The sequence below is a fragment of the Gobio gobio genome, assembly GCF_949357685.1.
Source record: "Gobio gobio genome assembly, chromosome: 17".
NCBI classification, from domain to species: Eukaryota; Metazoa; Chordata; class Actinopteri; order Cypriniformes; family Gobionidae; genus Gobio; species Gobio gobio.
In genome coordinates this window covers 21753946-21775548 of record NC_137110.1, presented here as the reverse complement: position 1 = coordinate 21775548, position 21603 = coordinate 21753946, and the positions used below count along the sequence as shown (strand labels likewise).

At 38.6% G+C, this 21603-nt stretch overlaps 1 protein-coding gene across 6 annotated transcripts in view; it reads right to left on the bottom strand.

Moving 5' to 3' along the window:
• Positions 1-795: 795 nt before the first annotated feature.
• pde4ba (phosphodiesterase 4B, cAMP-specific a) overlaps positions 796-21603 on the bottom strand; it is a 200900-nt gene continuing 180092 nt past the window's right edge. For 5 of the 6 annotated variants that reach the window (XM_079840808.1, XM_079840809.1, XM_079840810.1 and 2 more), the window contains 10 exons: positions 14310-14422; positions 6488-6581; positions 3942-4117; positions 3756-3854; positions 3499-3663; positions 3315-3414; positions 3074-3228; positions 2781-2903; positions 2456-2638; positions 796-2356 (listed from right to left, as the gene is read on the bottom strand). In XM_079840808.1, the coding sequence (XP_079696934.1) occupies positions 1985-2356; positions 2456-2638; positions 2781-2903; positions 3074-3228; positions 3315-3414; positions 3499-3663; positions 3756-3854; positions 3942-4117; positions 6488-6581; positions 14310-14422 (1580 nt within the window). In that variant the 3' untranslated portion in view covers positions 796-1984. Of the gene's footprint in view, positions 2357-2455; positions 2639-2780; positions 2904-3073; positions 3229-3314; positions 3415-3498; positions 3664-3755; positions 3855-3941; positions 4118-6487; positions 6582-11339; positions 11550-14309; positions 14423-21603 lie in introns of those variants that run through there. The other variant, XM_079840813.1, reaches the window with a different exon arrangement.

The following is a 21603-nucleotide window of genomic DNA, read 5'->3' as shown; positions in this document are numbered from 1 at the left end:
CCCCTGCAAATGTACATTTACAGGCCACTTCTGAGCCATTTTTAGCAATCTCCATTCAAAATGTTGTATAAATTTGAGGGCCACGTTCTGTGGAGAATCTCGTGAGATACTGATTTATCGATGTTACACCAAACAGTGATACACAAAGCTTCTAATATCTGACAGATGTCTACAGTATGTATTTATGTCTTATCTACAGACTCTCCCCTTTACCAATGGGTCGCGTGTCTCATAGGCTACTGTTCTGGGCAGTTGAAAATTGTGCAATATATTCATACATAGTATATATAATATATATTTATTTATATTAAAACATAAACAATATTACTAAATAAAACAGACTCAGTCCAAGAGCCCACTACACAAGAAACACCACCAATTTTCGGTAATGCAAGTGCATATAAATTAAACAATTTACAAAGAAACATTATTCTTTATGTACAGTTAACCGTAATAAATACACTGTTATAAACAGTAGAGGACCGATCTGAGCGCATATAAACAAAGTGAATGGAAGGAGTCGAGAAAAGCATGGGCTGGTGAAGGAGCGACCCCATGGACGCTCACAAACACAGTAATGTGTAGACACGTACATATGTGCGCACAAACATACTTTTGCATGCTACTTTGGCCATTAACTGTTTCCATTGTTGAGACTTAGAGCATAAGGTAGTTAAAGTACCTCAAAGCATGAACTACACACAAACTTAAATATTAACGGTGAAAAATGTATGAGACGACAATGCTAATGTCAATATATTCTTTACCAAACTGGCATGTTGAATTTTTTTTTTTAAATCATATCTTGGAGTTCTACGAGATGGGGAAGGAAATCAGTTTACATAATTTTTTTTAAATCCATCTTTAAAGTGAGCCAATCGGAGAAAGGAATATGTTTTGTTTAGAAGACAAATGAGGAAAAGTTCTATATCAAAAGGTGTAAAAAAGCTACAAAGGCTAGTTTAGCCTGCTTTTATTCTGTTTCTGAGGTATGATGGGAAGGGTGGAAAATGGCTGCCGTAAGGAAGACATTTATGATTATTTGAAAGCAAATTAACGTGAATTAAGTGAATATAGCTTTGGCTTCCCTGTGATTTTAGTACATTATGAGACCCCTTGTGATTCGATTTTTTTGGGGTGCTTGTATTTTGTATTTAGTAAACGGGGTCTTCATACTCAAGGGAGTTTAAAGTTTTTTTTGTGCAACAAGATTTCTTATCCTAATGTGGATGGGATGGTGTATGGTTCCAAATAAACAGTTTGTGCTCATAGTTAAGAAGTCTGACACAAATGTAGAAAGAATAAACAGAAAGTGCCTCTTTCATAATTTCTTAGTTTACTGATCATTTGTCAGATGTTTGGATTATTAAGTTATATTGCCAAACAAAGGAAGACACTAAGATCTCTCTCCAGCGTAGATATAAAACAATTCTGCATGTTCGGTCTGGTTTGCTTTACAAAACGAAAACATTTCAACGTACAGTTATACTAAAATGTGTTCAATAAATAAAAGACTATTAAAAAGACAATAGTAAAAAGGCACACAGTCTTTAGACAAATGGTACAGAAAAGTAAACAGTTTCTCTCTTTACAAATACTTGTTCTTCAGTAGTTCGTGTTTGACCTCATCACACACCCATAGCTTTACAAAAAGTTTGTTGGTACAAAAAAAAGAGAAATCCTCTCAGTAGTGTCTACTCCTTACCGGCTGGTAAGCAAACTAACAAACTGTCCACGTTGGCCCCAATCCTTCATGTTTATCAAAGTCGCCTGTCAATCGTTCAGGTCCAAAATGTCTGCAGCATTTATTTCCTGAGAGCTCCTACAAACTGTCTCCAAACGTAAGTGCAAGGAGGGCAAGACATCCTCCTCCCACGGGGCCTAAAAAAGCACCCCATGTGGGCTTTTTAAAAAGCATCAACTGCAAGATTGCTCCTCTCGCATGGGAAAAAAACAGCTACCACCTATTAAGGGAAGCTGAGTCCTATGTGTCCACCGGTGAGGCGTCTTCGGTAACTATCTGGATGTGTGTAGTGGATTCCATTTCTTCCCCTCTGTCGTCTTCTTCTTCTTCCGCCTCATCTTCCTCGTCTCCCTGGCTCTGTTCGTCTTTTTCCGTGCCTTCTGAGTCCTCCTCCTCTAGCGTGAGTTCGAACTGGAACTTGTCAGGCCCAGGACCCCCGCCGTTGCCTTCTTTGTCGGCCTGGTAGAAGGGCGGGGAAGGGCTCAGGGGGATCATGCTCTGGTACCAGTTCCGATTATCCTCCAGCGTGTCCAGGATATCCTGGGCATCCGGATGGACCAAGTCAGCCCAGGTTTCCCACAGCGGGTGGACGATGTAGTCAATGAAACCCACCTGAAGAGAGAAAAATCACATTAGATGTCGTAGGGTACTATGTATAGCGTATTCTAGGGTATCCTCCATCAGATGGCTACATCTCAGACAGTAACTAACCTGTGATTTCTCCACAGAGGCGGTGTGTTTGTCACACATTGGACTGATCTCCATGCCACGCTCCCTCTCTCGATCGCCCTGGTGAAAGAACTCATCCATGATGCGGTCAGTCCACTGGCGGTACAGCTCTAGAGACTTGGTGGGATTGCTCAGATCGGCGCAGTGAACCATGTTTCGCAAAACCTGAAGTAAAATCACAATTTCAGCCAATTGTAATTCATCATGTTCCTCTAACAGAATCATCTTAGCTGGAGATCATGAAATCATTGGTTTTCCTAATGACTGTTTGTCGGATTAGTAGGATTGAGAACAGGAAGACCTGTACCTGTATCCTGTCTGTGTAGTTGTCCAGAAGTAAAACTCCTGAGCTTGTCACTTTCTTCGTCTCTACCATGGTCTTCAGATCGGCCAGTAAGCTCATGTGCTTAGACATGTCCGTGGCCAGTACCTGTTAAGAGGAAACATTTAACAATAAGCGTTAGCATAGCATTCATTGCAGTGTAAATCAAAGCTTATGACCTGGAAGGAAGGAAGGAAGGAAGGAAGGAAGGAAGGAAGGAAGGAAGGAAGGAAGGAAGGAAGGAAGGAAGGATGGAAAGACGGAAGGTAAAACCTCACCATGTCGATGACCATCTTTCGGAAGGACTGCCGTTGTTTCTTAGTGAGGTTTTGGAAAATGTCACAGTTGTCCTCCTGCAGAAGTTTGAAGCCAACGGCTAAGTGGTGGTTCTCCAAAACCGACTCGTCATTATACATGAGAGCCAACTCAGAGTCTGTAAGAAATGAGCAAATGCTCAATTAATCCATGTGTCCCCAAGAAATTTACACTAGTAGTAGGGTGAGAGTTAAGAACACTCACTTGTATTGATGAGGAACTGGTTTGAAACACCAGGGTGATCCACATCATGGATGGCCGCCGCAAAAATGGCTGCCAGGATCTCAAGATCGGTGAAGACAGCCTATTAAGGACATATTGAAAATGGTGAGATAAACCATCCTTTGAGGAATTTTTTTTTAAATGCCTAAAGAAAAAGCGTTCTTACATCTAGGGCAGGTGTGGACAGCAGAATGTGAGTTGACTGGGCCACATCAGCAGCGTGAAGGCTGTTATGATAGGCCACATCTTGGTGGTAGTGATCCTCAAGGGTCATCATATACGTCACAAAAGTATCTACTGGGATCTTGAACGTCTTAAGCAAGTCTCGTTCCTGTTACAGAGAGAAGCAATATTATTACAATTCTGGAAATTATTACTTTTGTTGCAAAATGTGGGAAGTCATAGGCTGGAGGTAGAACTGACCTGGAAGATGGCATACATAATGCAAGTTAGAGGCCGGTTGTTCGAAAACTCTGAAACGGTGAAGATGTTCAGGCCCCATTTGTTCAGGTCATCTAATTCCTGGAAAGGGAAGAGGCAAGGGAATGAGATCAACATTATTTTTTATAATCAAACTCACTAAAGAGCAAGTATAAGTCTTCTCCTTACCTTTGACAGTAAATCCTCTTTGTCGGTTTTGACGCCGAAGCGAGCGATGCTGCAGTTGAGGATGGGCCCGTGGGACACTTTCTTCACTCCACTGATCTGAGTCATCAGCTGCTGTTTTTTCTTCTTCTCGCGGGCTTTTGGTGTTGGCGAGGGAATCTCCACATCATTCTGTTTGTCTGTAAGGAACAGCAAGAACCAAATGATTAGAACTATTTTGGATGTTTTCAATAGAAAATGACTGTTTGCTAACTTGTCACCATGAAACCAAGATAGTCCCTAATGCTCTCTAAACAGATCATGCACAAGTGTGTCAGATGTTGGCAGATCACATTCCAGATTACTCAAACTCTTCATTGTAGTTTTCACACAGACGAGACGCATACATGTCCGCACAAAAGCCCATTGTTGGAAAACCGGTGGCCATGTATCATGTTTCCCTGAGTGACGCAAGCAGACGTCTTTGGCCCAGATGCAGGGCCAACGCTGAATAGCTCACATCTGCACTCCGTGCATGTGCTTCTCAGGATTCGCTGCCCTCGAAAGGCAGAACAGACACCCAATTCAGAGTGACTTTGCCACTGAGCTATTCAAGCGGGGCTTGCCCCTCCTTTCCTTCTCCTCCAGTTCCACTCTCCATTTTCACTGTGACAGACATGTCAACAAACTGCAGGGGAGCCCGTGGCTGCCTCAAATGGCATCTCCAAAGGTCAACCCTCAGGAGATATCAATTGACAAACAATGGCGGCACAAGAAGGGCGTATCTCGAGGGCAAAAATGCAGTTGATAATGCCATAAAACTTCTCATGTGGAAATGCTAATCCAAATCCTTCCCAAGGAGCCACAGGCCCTGAGTGGACAGTATTCTTATTTCCATTTTCTCGGTTACAGCAGATAACGCTGTTCTCTCTTGTTATAAAGCTCTGGCATGCCGCTGAAAGACTGCGATAACACCTAGTAACAGCCGCTGGCTTTATGGGAAATGAGAGGAGGTGAAATATGAGGGTTGGTTAATTCATTAGTCATTATCCTCTTCCCTCATATGTCTCTGTTAAACATGAACCCGTGCCGTAATCAGCACCACAGTCATTCTGACTTATATCCTGAGTGAAGAAATGCGAGGCGTCCTATTACGATGACGGAACGGAAAATGACGGAGATAAGGAAGCACTAGTTTCTCTTTCATCTCGAAAGCCTCTTTCCGTTTTTTTCTCCTCCTCTTGTGGTAAAGATGCCTGATCAAGAGAAAATGCCTCCGATCTGATCTTGCGGTGCATTCACAGCGCTCATTATAGCCAATTTGCTTGTTTTCTCACAAACATCCATCATAGCTCTTTTTTCCTCTCGCCCCTCTGTCTCCCCCCTTTGAGGATACACTGTCGCATGTCTCCTTCTCATATAAACCCCCCCCCCCCAAATAACCAAAGGCAAGCCACATGTGCAAGCTGTGTGCACAGATCCAAGATTCGAGAAAAAGCGAGAAAGAAAAAGCAGAGACGTGTTTGGGTCAGATTTAATCTCACTATCTCTGCTAAACTCGCACGTTTTGATGCAGATAGCGAAATCGCAGAGGCATAAAGAGATCGGTCACGTGACACAGCACACAGATGTTTCACAGCTAACATTTAATCCCAGGAATATAAAACCACTTTTAGTCCCGAATAATCCGGCCACAAAGTTGTACACTATCAGAATGTACGCCAATATGTTTTGCAGAAATCTCAATCATTTTTACACTGCAAAAATATTTTTTCTTGAATCAATATATTTGTCTTTTTTTAATCATTAAAAACATCCTTTTCTCACCATAAAATATTTCGTTTTATACATACAAGTTAAATTTATACAAAGAAAAACTATTTACATACGCAGATAAATATAAAATTAGTATAACTTATTATGTTTTATAATGTTACAAAATTTTGTTTCAAGTAAAGTTTTCTTGTTTTAAAAATGTATCTAGTAAAAAAGACAAAAATACAGATTAAGAAATAATTTTTGAAGTGATAACGGATCTCAAAGAGTCAAGATCTTGCGTGATGGGACGAATTGTGTGCGTGTGTTCGTATGATGCTGTCTCGATGAGAACACAGGAGCTGGATGAGTCACAGGTTCTCTTGCCTGGATGTTCCGTGCTGGGGGTTCCACTATCAGCATTGCTTTACAGCAGGATCCCATCCCCCTCTATCTCTACCTCCCTCCTCTAATTCTTCTTTCCTTTCCACCCTCCCCTTCCTCTTTTCCAACTGCTGCATTGGGGATCTCTCTCCTCATGCAGAAACGAAAGTCTGATGCCATCTCATGGCATTCCACAAACAAAATGAGCCTCTTTTCATGTAATATAGTTTTCTCAAATAATTCACTAATCAAACCACTCACTTTTTCATAGCTTTTAGCTTTTCTGTTTTCTTTCATTGAGTCTAAACTGCAGTTCAGCTCTGGAAATGACGCAGCCCAAATTCAATCCACAATGGCGTATACTGTATATAGCCAATGTTTTGCGCTGACTGCGGGTGTAATATTGCAAGAGTGAATATATGTGTGATTACCTAGGAAGGTGTTGGAGATGAACTCCGACACCTGATTGCCAGATCTGCTCATCTCAGAGAGGTGCGTCAGCTCCCTGTTCAACATTCTCTTGAACTGGAAAAGACAGAGAAGGAGAATAATTAGTAAAAAAAAAAAAACCTCAAAAGGTTCTGCATTGAGACTTCAGTAGGGCTTCCTTTCTCCAAAGTCCTGAAAAATGTAATATTTAACATTCTTTTATACAGACATGCATTTACATGCAGTACAATACCGCAATGGGTGACAGGGTACACAATATAAAATCTTACCAAATAAATAATATATATAAAAATATTGTATTAAATGTCTTAACTAATATACTGACATATTAATATCTCCTTTTAAAATATTTACGCAGTGCCTTCATTTCTCTTATATTTTTTTTTACAAATCTCTAATAGCAAGCATAAAAATAAAAATGCACGAAGACAGAAGAAAGTAAATGCAGTAAAAAAAGACAAGGTAGAGACTGGTTGAGATTTCATTTGTAAATTGCAATTTTCAAACTGTTTGCCAAAGTTCAAAGTAATATTTTTCTTTAGCATTTTTTTCCACATTTGATGTACGGATATACAGTATGTACCAAAAACAATAATGTGGTTCCAAAAAGACGCAATGTTTGAAATAAATAAATAAACAAATGCGTATATAATTAAATAAGTCAAAAAACGGCAGCCATATCCTGCGCCACATCTTCGTTTTTTAAGCTTCATCAGTACAAAAATCACAAAAACGACCTATTTAGCTGTGCTTTTTGACATCCACATCAACATAGCCAAAATACAACAGATTCATGTGAAAAGAAGAGCCCGAAAGAGCTCGGATCTAGACATTCCAGCACAGGATGCCACACAGCGAGACTTGCTGTAGGTTTTCCTCCTCAGTGTCTCCATAGACCACCAACAAACACCAAACCAAAACCGACCTCCATTAGCAAACCAAAAAACAGCTCAGTAGCCACCATACACACCTTAATGTAACCCCAGGATACAGAGAGAAGGTAATTGGCCTCAGGCATTTTGGATCGTATTTAATCTCCCGAAATCCACAACAGCGCACTCCTATACCACAAAGGAAAAGAGCCAGAGAGAGGCAGACGAAAGGGATTCTTCTGGTTGGGAAAAGCGAAAAATCCCCTCTTCTCTCCTCTCCTACTCTGCTTGGTATGGATTAGTAGCTGAGGAGCAGACACGAGCAATCTTCATGGCAGCTCTCGGCCGAATCGCTCCAGCATTGACTCTCCATGGCTGAGGATACGAGCGGGGGCCAACAGAGGATGGGAACACCCGTCCTGATCCACAGAGCGACGGCCGGAGCTGGAAGCGAAGCAGAGGGTCTGAAAGTGCCAATGAATTATGGAGGAGATGAAGGAGCAGTGGAGCAGAGGGAGGGAGAGATGAGGGGAAAAAAAACGCTGGGATGCTCATCTGGCTGGAGGGGGGTCTTCCTCTGCTGGATTAGTGCCGCTCTGCTGCAGCAGTACGCTCACGCGCTTTCATCATCTCGCTCGGTCTTTCTCTCTCGCCCCCTCCCTCTCGCATCTCTCCCCCGATCTCGAGTCTGTCAGCCCCAGCAACACGCTCCATAGGCACATGTGATTTGACATAGAGATGGCAGAGAAAGGGGGGAGTCCCGCTTTGTTATGTGGGGAAATCGCGAGAGGAAAAAGACGCAGAAAGAAAGGGAGTTTAAGACTTTTGTCTTCAAGGGATTCCTAATCGAGTACAACATTTAATACTGCAAAGCGAAGGTGGGCGCTTTAGATAAGTCTAGGTTCTTTCAGGCTCAGTCACTCTTATTTATTGCATTCCCATAATGCACAAGGCTTCATATGGAGCCCTGTGCTATTTTGACTGTAGGGTATGGTGGGAGAGGGTACTTGGTTAATTGCCTCTCTTTGTCTTTTTTCGGTGACATCAACACCCAACACCCCCCCCCCCCCCCCCCACGACTCTCTATGCCTCCCCGTCTACATCCGAACACCAATTACACCAACATCCCAACGCCATGGCAACAGTGTCATGTGACATGCGCTGCCGCTGAGGCTTCCCTCCCTCCCTCCCTCCCTCCCTCCCAAAGATGGCTGCCCAGTAATCACGAGGACACCACTGCGTCTCAATAACATCTGCCAAATCAACCCCCGAATCTTTAGAACAGGGAGGAGGGCAGACGGACAAAATCGATGAGCCGTCCTTGACACAGCCAAAATGAGCAAAGTCCATTAACAGGGAAAACCCTCAGTGAATATGATTATATATATATATATATATATATATATATATATATATATATATATATATATATATATATATATAAGCTAATTTGTTGGATTCGGATGGTATTCGGGTCATTGAGCTGGTCAGCCCAATGGCTTCCCAAATGGACAATCGTAAAAGTGGCCAAAACCACTAAAGCCAGCAGTCCAGACCAAGTCTTTCCATCACACGACGGATACAATGGTGCATTTCACAACCAACAGAACGTAGATGCAAAATTACATGTAAAATACAATTTCTAACACATAATTTCAAAGAAACAGATTTTTCTTTGCTTTATTTACAACTTCGAAATAAATATATATATATATATATATATATATATATATATATATATATATATATATATATATATATATATATATATATATATATATATATATATATATATATATATATATATATATATATATATTTGCAGCAGAGACTTTTTCGGCCCATTAATACAGACATTTGAGGAGCTAAAAGGATTCATGCTATGCTTTTGGATTATCCATGTGACACGTGTGTGTGTCTGTGTTTATGCGCCTTCATGAGAAAAAAAGAGTGGGAGGGAGAATGGGAAAGAGAGGGGGGGAGATGGAAAATAGAGGAGAATCTCTGCATTATGCTGCAGTGGGGGTTCCTCAGCAGTGCGTGAGATGTCTGTAAACAACTCTGACATATCAAAGACCATGCCTTCTGCGGTTCACATTTCTTCTTATCATCCTTATCAATAAATCCATGTGAGTGGCTCTTTCTAAGCCCTGTGAGAAACATGGATGTAGGAGGGCGGATGTGTGCCGACTTCTGCTCTGAGAAGAGTTAAGGGTGATTTTTTTTAAAGACCATTAAGAAACAGCTAGGATTCCCAGTGTAATGCATTTAGAGGCATATTGAACATCAAGACTGAAAGTTAAAATTTATATGATTGTATATTTACTCCCTTTTTTTAACCATTTAATCACCTTTTTGCCTACACTAGTTCATTTAAATAATCCTACAAGGTGATGTTTTTAATAGAAATATACTCTCAACATTCCCTTGAGTATCTCCGTTAACAATAACATTAATAAAAGCTACATGATAATTAAAAAAATAATAAGCTAAATGCTGTTTTAAACAGCTGTGGAGTATAGTATGTGAAACCACAGCACATGCCAACTTACAAAATGTATTTCCTGTCAACTACCCATCGTCAGCAAAGATTATCATAATAAAACTAGCTGGTAAGACTTCATTTGTGCATTTTTTTGGATATTTAGCAGTTTGATGCAATTTAATTTTCTCCACTAGTGGGCAGTATAAACCCATAGATGCCAAGTGAGATAGATTGTTGTCTCACCTAACACTGTTCGCCGGCGGCATGTTCAATCAATTTGTACTCTCATCATGACCTTGTCTGATGTATCAATGTGTTTGATGTAGGACAGACAGGCGAGTCAATCAATCATAAAAATACATTTCACTTTTCAGTTGTCCTCTGTCAATTGAGATCTGCTTTTTCTTACCATATATTTCTCTATACTCAAACTAGCATGTAAATGACACTATATGTACACATTATACAATACACTAATGTTTTTTAATTACAGCTATGTAAATGTCTTGTGTACATCATCTAGTGGGGAAAACCCCCATCTGTTTCTTGGTCAGAAATTGTGGGAGTTTTCTTGCACTGAATGATGTCATTTGAGAAGCACATAATTGCAAAATCGGCAAATTCTTAACAGCCGTTGATATATGATGATTGCTGGAAGACGACTTTGAAAGACTATGACGCACATCAAGATGACAAATGAGTTCTCTGGTATATTAGAACAATAAAATCAATAATGACATAACAGCTTCTGAAGAAACTCGTTGTGTGCTAACTAACTGCCTGAGGATACAAGCCTGATGTTTCACTTCCTCTAAACTTCTCAATGTGTGCATGGATGTGTGTATGTGTAAAATCAAGATTTGCGTTGTATGCGTAAAGGCAACATTCGTAAAATCAACAGAGTAGATAAATAAATTAGCTATTAAATGACAAATTAAAACACTTTTAGCTGATTTAGTCTCCACACAATGAAGAAGGACCCTAATTGCTTAAAATTAGAAAGGAACTGGAAACTTTAAAATTTACAGAATTTGTTTCTAAGGTTTGAGATGATCAGAAAAAGACAGCAACATTTACGCTACAACTATTTTAACAATTCTCATACAACTGATACTGGCACTCTCAGTCCACAAAAAAAGTAATTATGCAGGAACAGTAGTTTGACTTGAGAGCATTAGTTCAATATTACAAGGCTCCAACCGGCTTAGATTATAGATATGTGAGTGTAAAACACATCCTCTCTAAAAGACCATGTCCACACTATTTCATCCACACTGTCCCATATGCAACTTTTCAATACAAGAAAGCACTGTGCAAAAAAACGAAACTGTCCAAGCATTCACTTTTCCTCTATAAAGCTCCGAAAAGTTGAGAAAGCTACTTTAAGCAACAGTTATGTCCTTGAAAAGTCCACCAAGTAGCATCCAACCAAAATGAACAGCACACTATAACTTGTAAAAGCATAAAAAGGCTCACCTTTTCAAAACAGTTAACCTTTCCGGTCTTTTTCTGTTCTTTTTTCTCAAAGTAGCAAGCTCCCATTTTAAGTGAATAAAGTTTTCTAAGTCCTGCTTGCCGTGAGTGTGTGTCACCCTGTCTTGAGTCTTGAGGTTCGATGCTTGACAGGCGCAATAGCGTTACTAACTAATTTTGAGCAGTGAGCGCAGACTATTCTTCAGTGTGTGTGAGTGTGTTACTGTATACACACTCCCCCTCTCAGCATGGGACCGCCTCCTTCTGACACACACACGCGCGCACACATCCACTGGAACTCTAACCCCATTGCAACATAGTTTATAGGGTAAATACTAGTGTGCTCTGGAATCAGATCAAGCATAATGATATGATCTCTTTAAGTCATCAGAGAAAACATACTGCCACGGACATGCAGATCTGCGGGAAATCCTGACTAACAAATCACAAAAATGGTCGATTTAAAATGTTATATGCTGCATCCAAAGGAAAATCATAAATTATATTTTCTCAATTGCTTCTAGACAGCAATGAGATTGAATAGGGAGGAACTCAAAACTTTTAAGTACCCTGCTTTAATATTTAAGCATTCTGCCTTTTCACCTGAGAAATTCATTTCACATGTCTCCTCTAGACTTTTAGGTGATATCTTAAAATGTTTAAAAGAAATTCCAAGTCTGCAATAAAATAAAAATCTAAAAGATTTAATGTAATATAATAATATGTGTATGATTTTATACTATGTTTACTAATATGTTTATTATATTAATACTGTTATTCTTATTATATTAGATTAAGATTTAATATCAATAAAAAAAATCTATTCATATAAATGTTATAGCTCTTTAGTCCTATTGAAACACGTCTCATTCTTTCTATTTTAATTTCTCCATAGAAACTTTATGAGAAAAACTAAATGGTAAAGAGCAACAACAAAGTTTTAAAATGTCCCTCTGAGACGGATTAGGTAACAACGATATAATGAATGATATTATATAATAAAGAAATAATGACCATTTGATTGAACTATCAAATTAGTCCAAAAACAAAAATGGTCATGTATTATAAACCGTGTTTCCCCTCCTAGAATAATGTAGATTTTATATGCACACACAAGCACACGCAGCTAAAGTTTAATGCACATCAGATGGCGCAGAGGTTCAAAGGGGCAGCAAAAGGTCAGATATCCTGATTCTGGACGTCCTGGACGTCCTCTCTGTAAAACTCTGATGGCTATCTTTATGTTATTTCCACAAACTCAAACAGAAGCTCACAGAAAATGAGCAGATCTTAAGCCTATCATGATAACAGTCACAGGCTTTGTGATGGTCCTCTTTTCTTTCCTATACGTTGTGGCGATATCTGTGTCCATCTGCATGCACTGCAAAAAATAATCTGTATTTTTGTCGTTTTCCAGTAAAATTATACATACATCCTTAGAATGATAAATTAACTTTAGATGCAAATTTATGTGAGATATTAAAGAGAAAGTCTAATACATTTTCTTGTAATTTATTACACTTTATATTCTTACCCAATTAGTAATATTTTTCTTGTATAAGCATAAATCTATGTAAGTCTATGTAAAAATAAATAAAATAAGCAGAGTAAAAAAAAAAAATTAAAGACATTCTCTTAAATCGAATCATAATTTAAATTTGCATTACAAGTAAATTGTTTTAAGGATGTTTAGATACTTTTACTGGAAAACAGGCCAAAAATACTGATGATTTTATTTGCATTGTGAATTCTGGGTCATTCCAAAAACTATCCATTCCCTGTACGTATATCTGTATGACTGAGCCTCTGAGAGTGTGTGCAGGAGTAAGTGTGTATTCATCCCTATTGTCTGCAGTAAAAGTCCCTGTGTTGCAGTGTATGCCTGTTTGACGTCAGCAGAAGGAGAAACAAACAGGGAGAGTAGCCTTGCCCTGCTATACAGCACTCACTCCCATTGTAGTCTGGACCCAGCTAGAGCATAGGAAGGAGACAGGAAACCTAAGTCACAGCTGCAGGACACACACACACACACACACACACACACACACACACACACACACACACACACACACACACACACACACACACACACACACACACACACACACACACACACACACACACACACACACACACACACACACACACACACACACACACACACACACACACACACACACACACACACTGTGGAGCTATGCAGAGTATCATATGAGCTGACAGTGACAGCGGTTTGAAAACAATTAACATACGATGTTTAAAAGTACAAAACAAATGACAAACAATACAAGTTGAAACATGCATATTCAAGTAACTCTTACAGAGATTGTGCTTATCATTTGTGTTTCAAATTGAATTATATTCTTTATCATATGCTTTGAATATAAAGTAAACTTGAATATAGTGTAAAACACTGTACGAAATATTCAAGTCTAAAAAAAATAGATCTCTAATAAAAACGTAACATTTAACTTTATTATCCTCATTGTTAATATAAATTGTCCCACAAGCTGTCAATCAAATCACAGCAACACATAAGGGTGTGGAAAAACGTGTTGGAAAAGAAAGACATGCTAAAACCTGTTTAATATGCTAGGAAGACTTGCTAACACATTTATACAGACAATGTGTGAGAATGCTGGGATAAAAGAGCCTTGAAATACCTTGGTAGATGCACCACAACTAAATATAATCACAATAAACCTTACATTTTCAAATCTTTTTGCATATCCAAATACAGCAAAACAACCTGAAATGGAGGCAAAGTTGTTGTGTGGAATGCTAAAAAACAGCATCCTGAATTTTGAACCCAAGCTAACTGGCACAAGGACTGACTCTCAATAGCCCCATTGACAAAGCGGCCATTGAAAGAAGCAAAAACAGGGTTTAAACTACCAGAAAGAAAATGTCTTTACTTTGCAAGAGTTTCAAATTCCAGAGGACTTCTTAAAGTGACGTGCTGCATCTTCTCACCTTGTTGGAGGCCATGTCGCTGACGGAGCGGTACGTCTGGATGGTTTCCAGCTGATCCAGACACCAGTCCAGCTCCTCCATGGTCTCCACGGCCAGCTTCTGGTACGACTCGTCTGGACAGAGACACACAGAAACGGGGGCACCGTGAAAATCCTGCTGCACGGCCACTCGAGCACAGCCAGCCAGACGATCCTTCATCCTGGGCTCGCACACACACACGCTTACACACACACACACACTCCCGGACTGTATGAGAGAGTGAGAGTGGGTTCTTCTGAGCGCTAGCTGTGAGAGATTTCCCCCCCTGCTCTCTCCCTCTCATTGGCCCGGTTCTTGTGGCTAGGTGATACTGCCTCTTTGGCTGCCTGCCCCTTCCTCTCACCCCCTCCTGCCTCAGTGTCGCCCTCTCTCTGGGTGCCACTCTCACTCATGTCTGAGAGTTGGCTGTGGTGGGATGATATAGCCTCTTGGCTCTGTGCTTCCTCATTTTACTACCCCGTTTGGCATCTCTCTCGCTTTCTCATCCCCTCCCCCCTTTTATCATTTCTGGCTCTGATGTCAATAGAGAGGAGACAAAGAGGGTTACTTTTGCATGGTTCGCTGTATAAACAAACACATTTTTCTGTGAAAAACTCTTTTTATCTTGCAAAAGTGCATGTTTGCCTAAAAACGACACATTTTAAGACACACATATTCTGATATTCATATAACTGGCTAGGCCAATATAAATTTGAAAAGAAAATCTTTAAAAAAGGTTTCCTAAAGACCAGTTTCCAAGAGAATACTCTCCAAGAGAGCATTGGCATCTTTGATTCAAACTTAAGTAGCAAACGGTCATTAGAGTAGGTACATTTGATTAAAGGGTTAATTCACCCAAAAATGGAAATTAGCCCATGATTTACTATGACAGTATATGACATTCTTCTTTCAGACAAATAAAATCGGATAAAATATCCATATTTAAGACTTTATAAAGTAAAACATCTAGCTTCCGCCAGATCGGAAAACAACGTAACTGGTGTGCAATGTCGTCAGACGTAGAACTGCGAGAAGCACTATACTTACACTATACTTGCACTATACGGAAGGCATTCTGGTGGAAGCTAGATATTTTACTTTATAAAGGTTTAAATATAGATTCTTTTTTTTTTACACAAATGCATCGCTTCGCTTCAGAAGGCCTTTATTCTGTTTAAGATTCATATTGGGATTTATTTTAAATCACATAACTGCATGGCATTTTAATGTACAAAAAGTTTTAATAAAACTTACTCGTCCATTCAAAAAGGTCAGTAGATTTTTTTTTTTTTTTTTTTGAAAGAAATGAATACTTTATTCAGCAAATGTGCATAAAATAATGCTGCATAGAAAATAATCACATATAAATGCTGTTCTTTTGAACTTTCTATTCATCAAAGAATCCTGAAAAAATTTATCACAACTGTTTTCAACATTGATAATAATAAAACAATGTTACTTGAGCACCAAATCAGAATATTAGAATTATTTCTGGAGGATCATGTGATAAAGTTTTTACTGTATTTTTACTGTATTATACTGGCTCTTTCAAAAACATTAAACAAGTCTTGCAGTCTTACAAACGGAAGTGTATTTTGGTAAATGTTGCTGTTATAGTAGTGCATACAGTTTAAATAATTTTTTTTTATTTTTTATATTCCTATGTGTTCATTTAGTTAAAACTGGAAAGCATGCCTCCATTCTTAATTATACTTTCACAGTATTTTGTATATAATGGGATATGAAATAACAGCAAAATACTAAAAACGCTATATTGTCCAACCCCTCAAACTACAAAAGCAACAATAGAAACAAAAAGCACATTTACTGTATGTATGTATGTATGTATGTATGTATGTATGTATGTATGTATGTATGTATGTATGTATGTATATATATATATATATATATATATATATATATATATATATATATATATATATATATATATACACACACACATACAAAATCATAAACCAACGCGTTTTATCATGCGCTTGAATCAATGTCAAGATGTACGTAAATGGGCCCGCATCATTCCATGCACACCACAGAAATGCATGAAGCATATAGGCGGGAGCTGTGTGTGTGGGTCTGGTTGAAGCATAGATGTGTTTACAGTAGAGGGGAGTTTGGTGAATCAGTGCCCTGTGGCTTTGGGACACAGACGGACCCTTGTGTGCCTCTGACTTTGCTGTGGTGGGTCTCCTAGTTGCAGAACAACACAGCAGCAGAACTTTAGCAGGGCACTGTCGAATGACGGCACTTCTCTCTAACCTCCACATGCTCAAAGCCACACACACATATTTGCTCTCCGAACACCGGGAGAAAAAGCTCTTTGATGTGGATCTTTTTTCTCTCTTTTTTGAGCGTGTGGAGGGGTACCTACATACTACAACACCAAGGCAATGTCAAAAAGCCGGAAAGTGGATTTACATCTTCACAAAACTTATAGGAGCAGTTTTATACCTAAAAGAGAGCAGCTAAGTATAACCACATTTTTATATTTCTGAAGAAAATGTGAATAGTGCCTGCCCATGAAAAAACGCTGCCATAATTCTAGGGTGTGCGTGTGGGTGCCAGGCCAATGGTAAGCGGTTGCTGAGGTGTTCTAAGTGGTTTGTAGTGCATTGGTATCTGGTTGCTAGGGTGTTCTGGGTGGTCGCTAGGTGGTTGCTTACTGACCCATGTCAAAAGACCACCCACAAGTCTCCAAGACAGTCTGGTTCCTAGATATGGCCCAAAGTTTTAACCAGTTTTAGCTTTAGCGAATATTTACATCAAATACTTAAATCAGTTTAAACAAACTGCCTATCGAAACAATTATTGAATTATAGGTAACACTTTACAATAAGGTTTCTACATTAGTTAAAGCAGTAGTTCACTTCAGAATTAAAATGTCCTGATAATTTACTCACCCGCACGTCATCCAAGATTTTCATGTCTTTCTTTCTTCAGTCGGAAAGAAATTAAGGTTTTCGAGGAAAACATTCCAGGATTTTTCTCCATATAGTGGACTTCAATGGGTTGAAGGTCCAAATTCCAGTTTCAATGCAGCTTCAACAAGCTCTACACGATCCCAGCCGAGGAATAAGGGTCTTATCTAGCAAAACAATCAGTCATTTTCTAAACAATATAAAAATGTATATACTTTTTAATCACAAATGTTTGTCTTGTGCTGCTCCATGTATTACCGGTATGTAATCACATTACCACGGTAGGGCAAAAAACTAAATTTTTCTTCTCCAACTTCAAAATCGTCCGACATTGTTGTTTTACCTTTTTTTGTGAAGGCCATTTGACGCGAGTGACCTTTCAAACATGATTACGCAATATGTGGTGCATCGCAGAGCAGTGCAAGACAAACATTTGTGCTTAAAAACTAAATACATTTTTATAGTTTTTTAGAAAATGACTGATCGTTTCGCTAGATAAGACACTTATTCCTCAGCTGGGATTGTGTAGAGCTCTTTGAAGCTGCATTGAAACTGGAATTTGGACCTTCAACCCGTTGTACCCCATTGAAGGCCATTATATATGGAGAAAAATCCTGGAATGTTTTCCTCAAAAACCTTCAATTCTTTTTGACTGAAGAAAGAAAGACACACTGTAAAAAAAATCAGGTCTCCAATTGAAAATTTTCTAGTGAGCGATCACATCTAAATTTTTCAGTAGGCCAAATTTAATTTCTTGAATTTTAATTGAATTAAATTGCATCAATTCACAGAAATTCAATTTGGCCAACTGAAAAATTTAGATGTGATCGCTCACTAGAACATTTTCAATTGGAGACCTGAATTTTTTATACAATGCATGAACATCTTGGATGACATGGGGGTGAGTAAATTATCAGGAAATTTTCATTCTGAAGTGCATGAACAAAAAAATTAACAGCTGTATTTTTAACAAATAAAGTACGAAATGTGGGTAACACTTTATTTTACAGTGTCCTTGTTACACGTTACATGTAGTTACTATAGTAATAACTATAAATAATGCATAATTACATGCAACTAACTCTAAACCAAACCCCAATCCCAACCCTAACCCTATAGTATGTACATGTAGTTAATTATTATTACACAGTACTTAAATGAATAATTACACTGTAACACAGACTTCTTAAAATAAAGTGAAACACAAATGTGTTGCTCATGGTTAGTTTACGTGAAATGAAATGAAACCTTATTGTAAAGTGTTACCAAATTATGTTATAAAAATACAACGAACGTTGAAGGTTGAAGCTAAACTCTTGAGGGCCAGAGTTGCATTAAGGTTCAGTTAACTTGATTCATTTTTGAAAGTATGGCCATGGTGTACTGTTTATGTGTTCTTTGAATTTAATTCACATCTTTCTCCCCTCTCATTTTTCATTTCTACGCAGTATTATGCCCTCAGTGAAAAGGTGATTTGCATACAAGTCTTGGGTCTGATATCCGTCATTATGAGGCAAAGTGTATTTGACAGGACCAGTGAGGAGTCCGACCACATGTGCGTAAGAGGGGGTTTTCCTGTTCTCTTCTTCAAGACAAACACAACACACACACACAACACACACACACACACACACGCACCAATGGCTATGGCGCATTCGGAAAAAAGGGGGCAACGGTCCAGGAAAGATGCTGACATATGGTCATGCTGCAGTCGCCCACATACCATGAGGTCATCCAATAACAGAAAATAAGGGGACAGATCTCATCTAAAAAACTGCTAAATAACTATTAAATAAATCAATATTATATTAAATAATGTCCATTAACCCTGCAGTGACATTTACTAAAAATATGGACAGCTAAGTCTTCCATATATAACTATATTTGTTAACATGATCCAACAACGAACAATACATTTACAGCATTTATTAATATTATTTAAATGTCAATCTCAGCATTTACTAACATATTTTTTAAAATCAAAAGTTATATCTATTAAAATGAGTTAATGCACTATGAACAAACATGAATATGAAAATTTTTATTAACATTCGCAAAGGTTAATAAACGCTGTAAAAATGTATTGCTCATTGTTGGATCATGTTAACTAATGCATTAACTAATGTTAACAAATGAGACCTTATTGTAAAATGTCACCATTGTGTTCATTAGGTATAAAACTTAAAATTATCATTCTGATAATTCACATCACAACTAACACATCTTTGTTTGTGTGTGAACAACTTGACTGCATCACTTAAGGTCAAATGTAGGTGTGGAGTTATAAGAACAAGTATCAGCGTACCGAGTATCTGGCTTTTGCGGCCACAAAATGTGTTTGCATGCATGTCATTTGAGGTGACTTCAGATCACACATATCAAATCTCGTGTTTTTTAGCCAATGAGGGTGTTAATGTTATGGTTGAGCGCTGTGCGTATGTGTGTGAGCTGTCGGATGTGGTATGTGTGGTAACAGCTGTGTCTCTGTCTTCCTGATGCATATATTGAGAATAATCTTGTGAGCATGTGCTTATATGTGTCATTTTTCCCATTCTCTTCATCTATGCCCATCCTGAATTAATGTGCATGTCTCAACGCTTAGTCAAGCAGTGGAAGGATAAACTATAGCATTTCCAATAAAGAGGAAGCATGAAGACTGACGTCAGATCAAATCTCAATGGACCTATAAGAAAGCACTTCCTCTGTTTCTGATTGTAAGAAGAGAGAAAGAAAAGAAAGAGTTGGGGAAATTCTGGAAAAGCTTGTTTATAGCCAAAGGACATTGTGAAACAGCGTAACATGTGATAGAGTTATTAAGCATTCATATACTCTTCCATACATTTTTCAGAAGAAAAAAAAAAGGGGCATAGAAACAATTGTCATTAAGAAATTGCTAGTACATTTCACAAACAATTACAAAGAAACACAAGGTAACACACTGATTAAACGTGATTTTTTGAAGTAGAGATATTTTCTTGTCTCATTTACAAATTTGTAAAAAAAAAAAAAAAAAAAAACTAACTTTTTTAAAGTATCTTACTATGGATGGATGGAGAGAACATTAATTGCATTATAAAAACAAATTGGAATTCAATTGAAAGCAATTCTCTTCTCGTTTGTACATATATTACTTTAACACTCTATCAAATCCATGAGCCCTTAGGGTGTCTCATTTGTCATTGTAGGTTTATTTAGAAGGACGCTCAAGAGTGCCCCCTTTAAGGCCACTATAACACCCACATTGGTTTGGACCTCACACTGGAATATGAACAGTCTATATAGAAATGTGTGGGATTGTAAGGACTGAAAGTGCCAATGAGTTTTGATAAGCTGTTAATCTCCAAAAATCATACAAATAACTCAAGGTACAGCAAATATAGCAGCCTCATTTCTGAGCCTAAAGTGAGGCAAAGAAGCACTGAAGAATCTTGATTTTGAATGTGAAAGACAATTCTGTAATTATACTCTGACTATTTATGATGAAATAACCTCTCTCAACAGATGTTACACACTTCTAAATGCACCATGGATCATCATACAACTGCACGGGATATTCCCTGAGTTTTTTTTTATTGAGGTTTCGGCTCAACATGGCAATTTCTGAGAAGCACCGTACTGGTTCAAATGAAATGTTTTCCATTAGGAGGCAGAAGCCACTGCTTTGGCTCTGAGGACTTTAACAACAGACACACTGAATAAACGAAGAGTGCTGGAAAAGACCGCAGTCAGACGACCAGACCACATGAATCGGAGTCATTCGCAGAAGTTGAAACGGGTGCTTGTTGAATTGGGCATGTTGGACCACACAAAACATGAGACTTTGAAGCCATATTTTCAAAAGAGAAAATGCCAAAGGACAGCCAATGAGCAATGTGTTGCTGGGGTCCAAGTTTCTTTCGCAAATAAATTAAGGTTAGAATTTGTTCAACACAATTTATCAGTTTCGATATTTAATTGTTAAAACATTCAAATGTTTGCAGTTAAACAGTCTGTTAAACAAACTTGGCCCCATTTCCATGCGTGGGTGTGAGAGAGACAAGGACCAAGTCAATTCCCCCATGTTAAAAGGCCTGACTTTTGAAAAATAGCCCTCCTTTTTTCTCAATCACAGAGCTGCCCGCCCCCCTCTATAGAACTATTCCAGAAAATAGTCTGCACTCATTTAGGAGGGTAAGCTTCAGAATCAAGAACTAAAACTGCCAAGAGCAAAATTATAGGATAGGACATGGCACGCAACGGCGGTCTTAAACTCCTTCCCAATCTTTATATCTAAACCCTTCTCCTCATTCTGAACCCATTCATTCAGTTATGTTCTAAATCGCCCCTTCACCACGGCACGC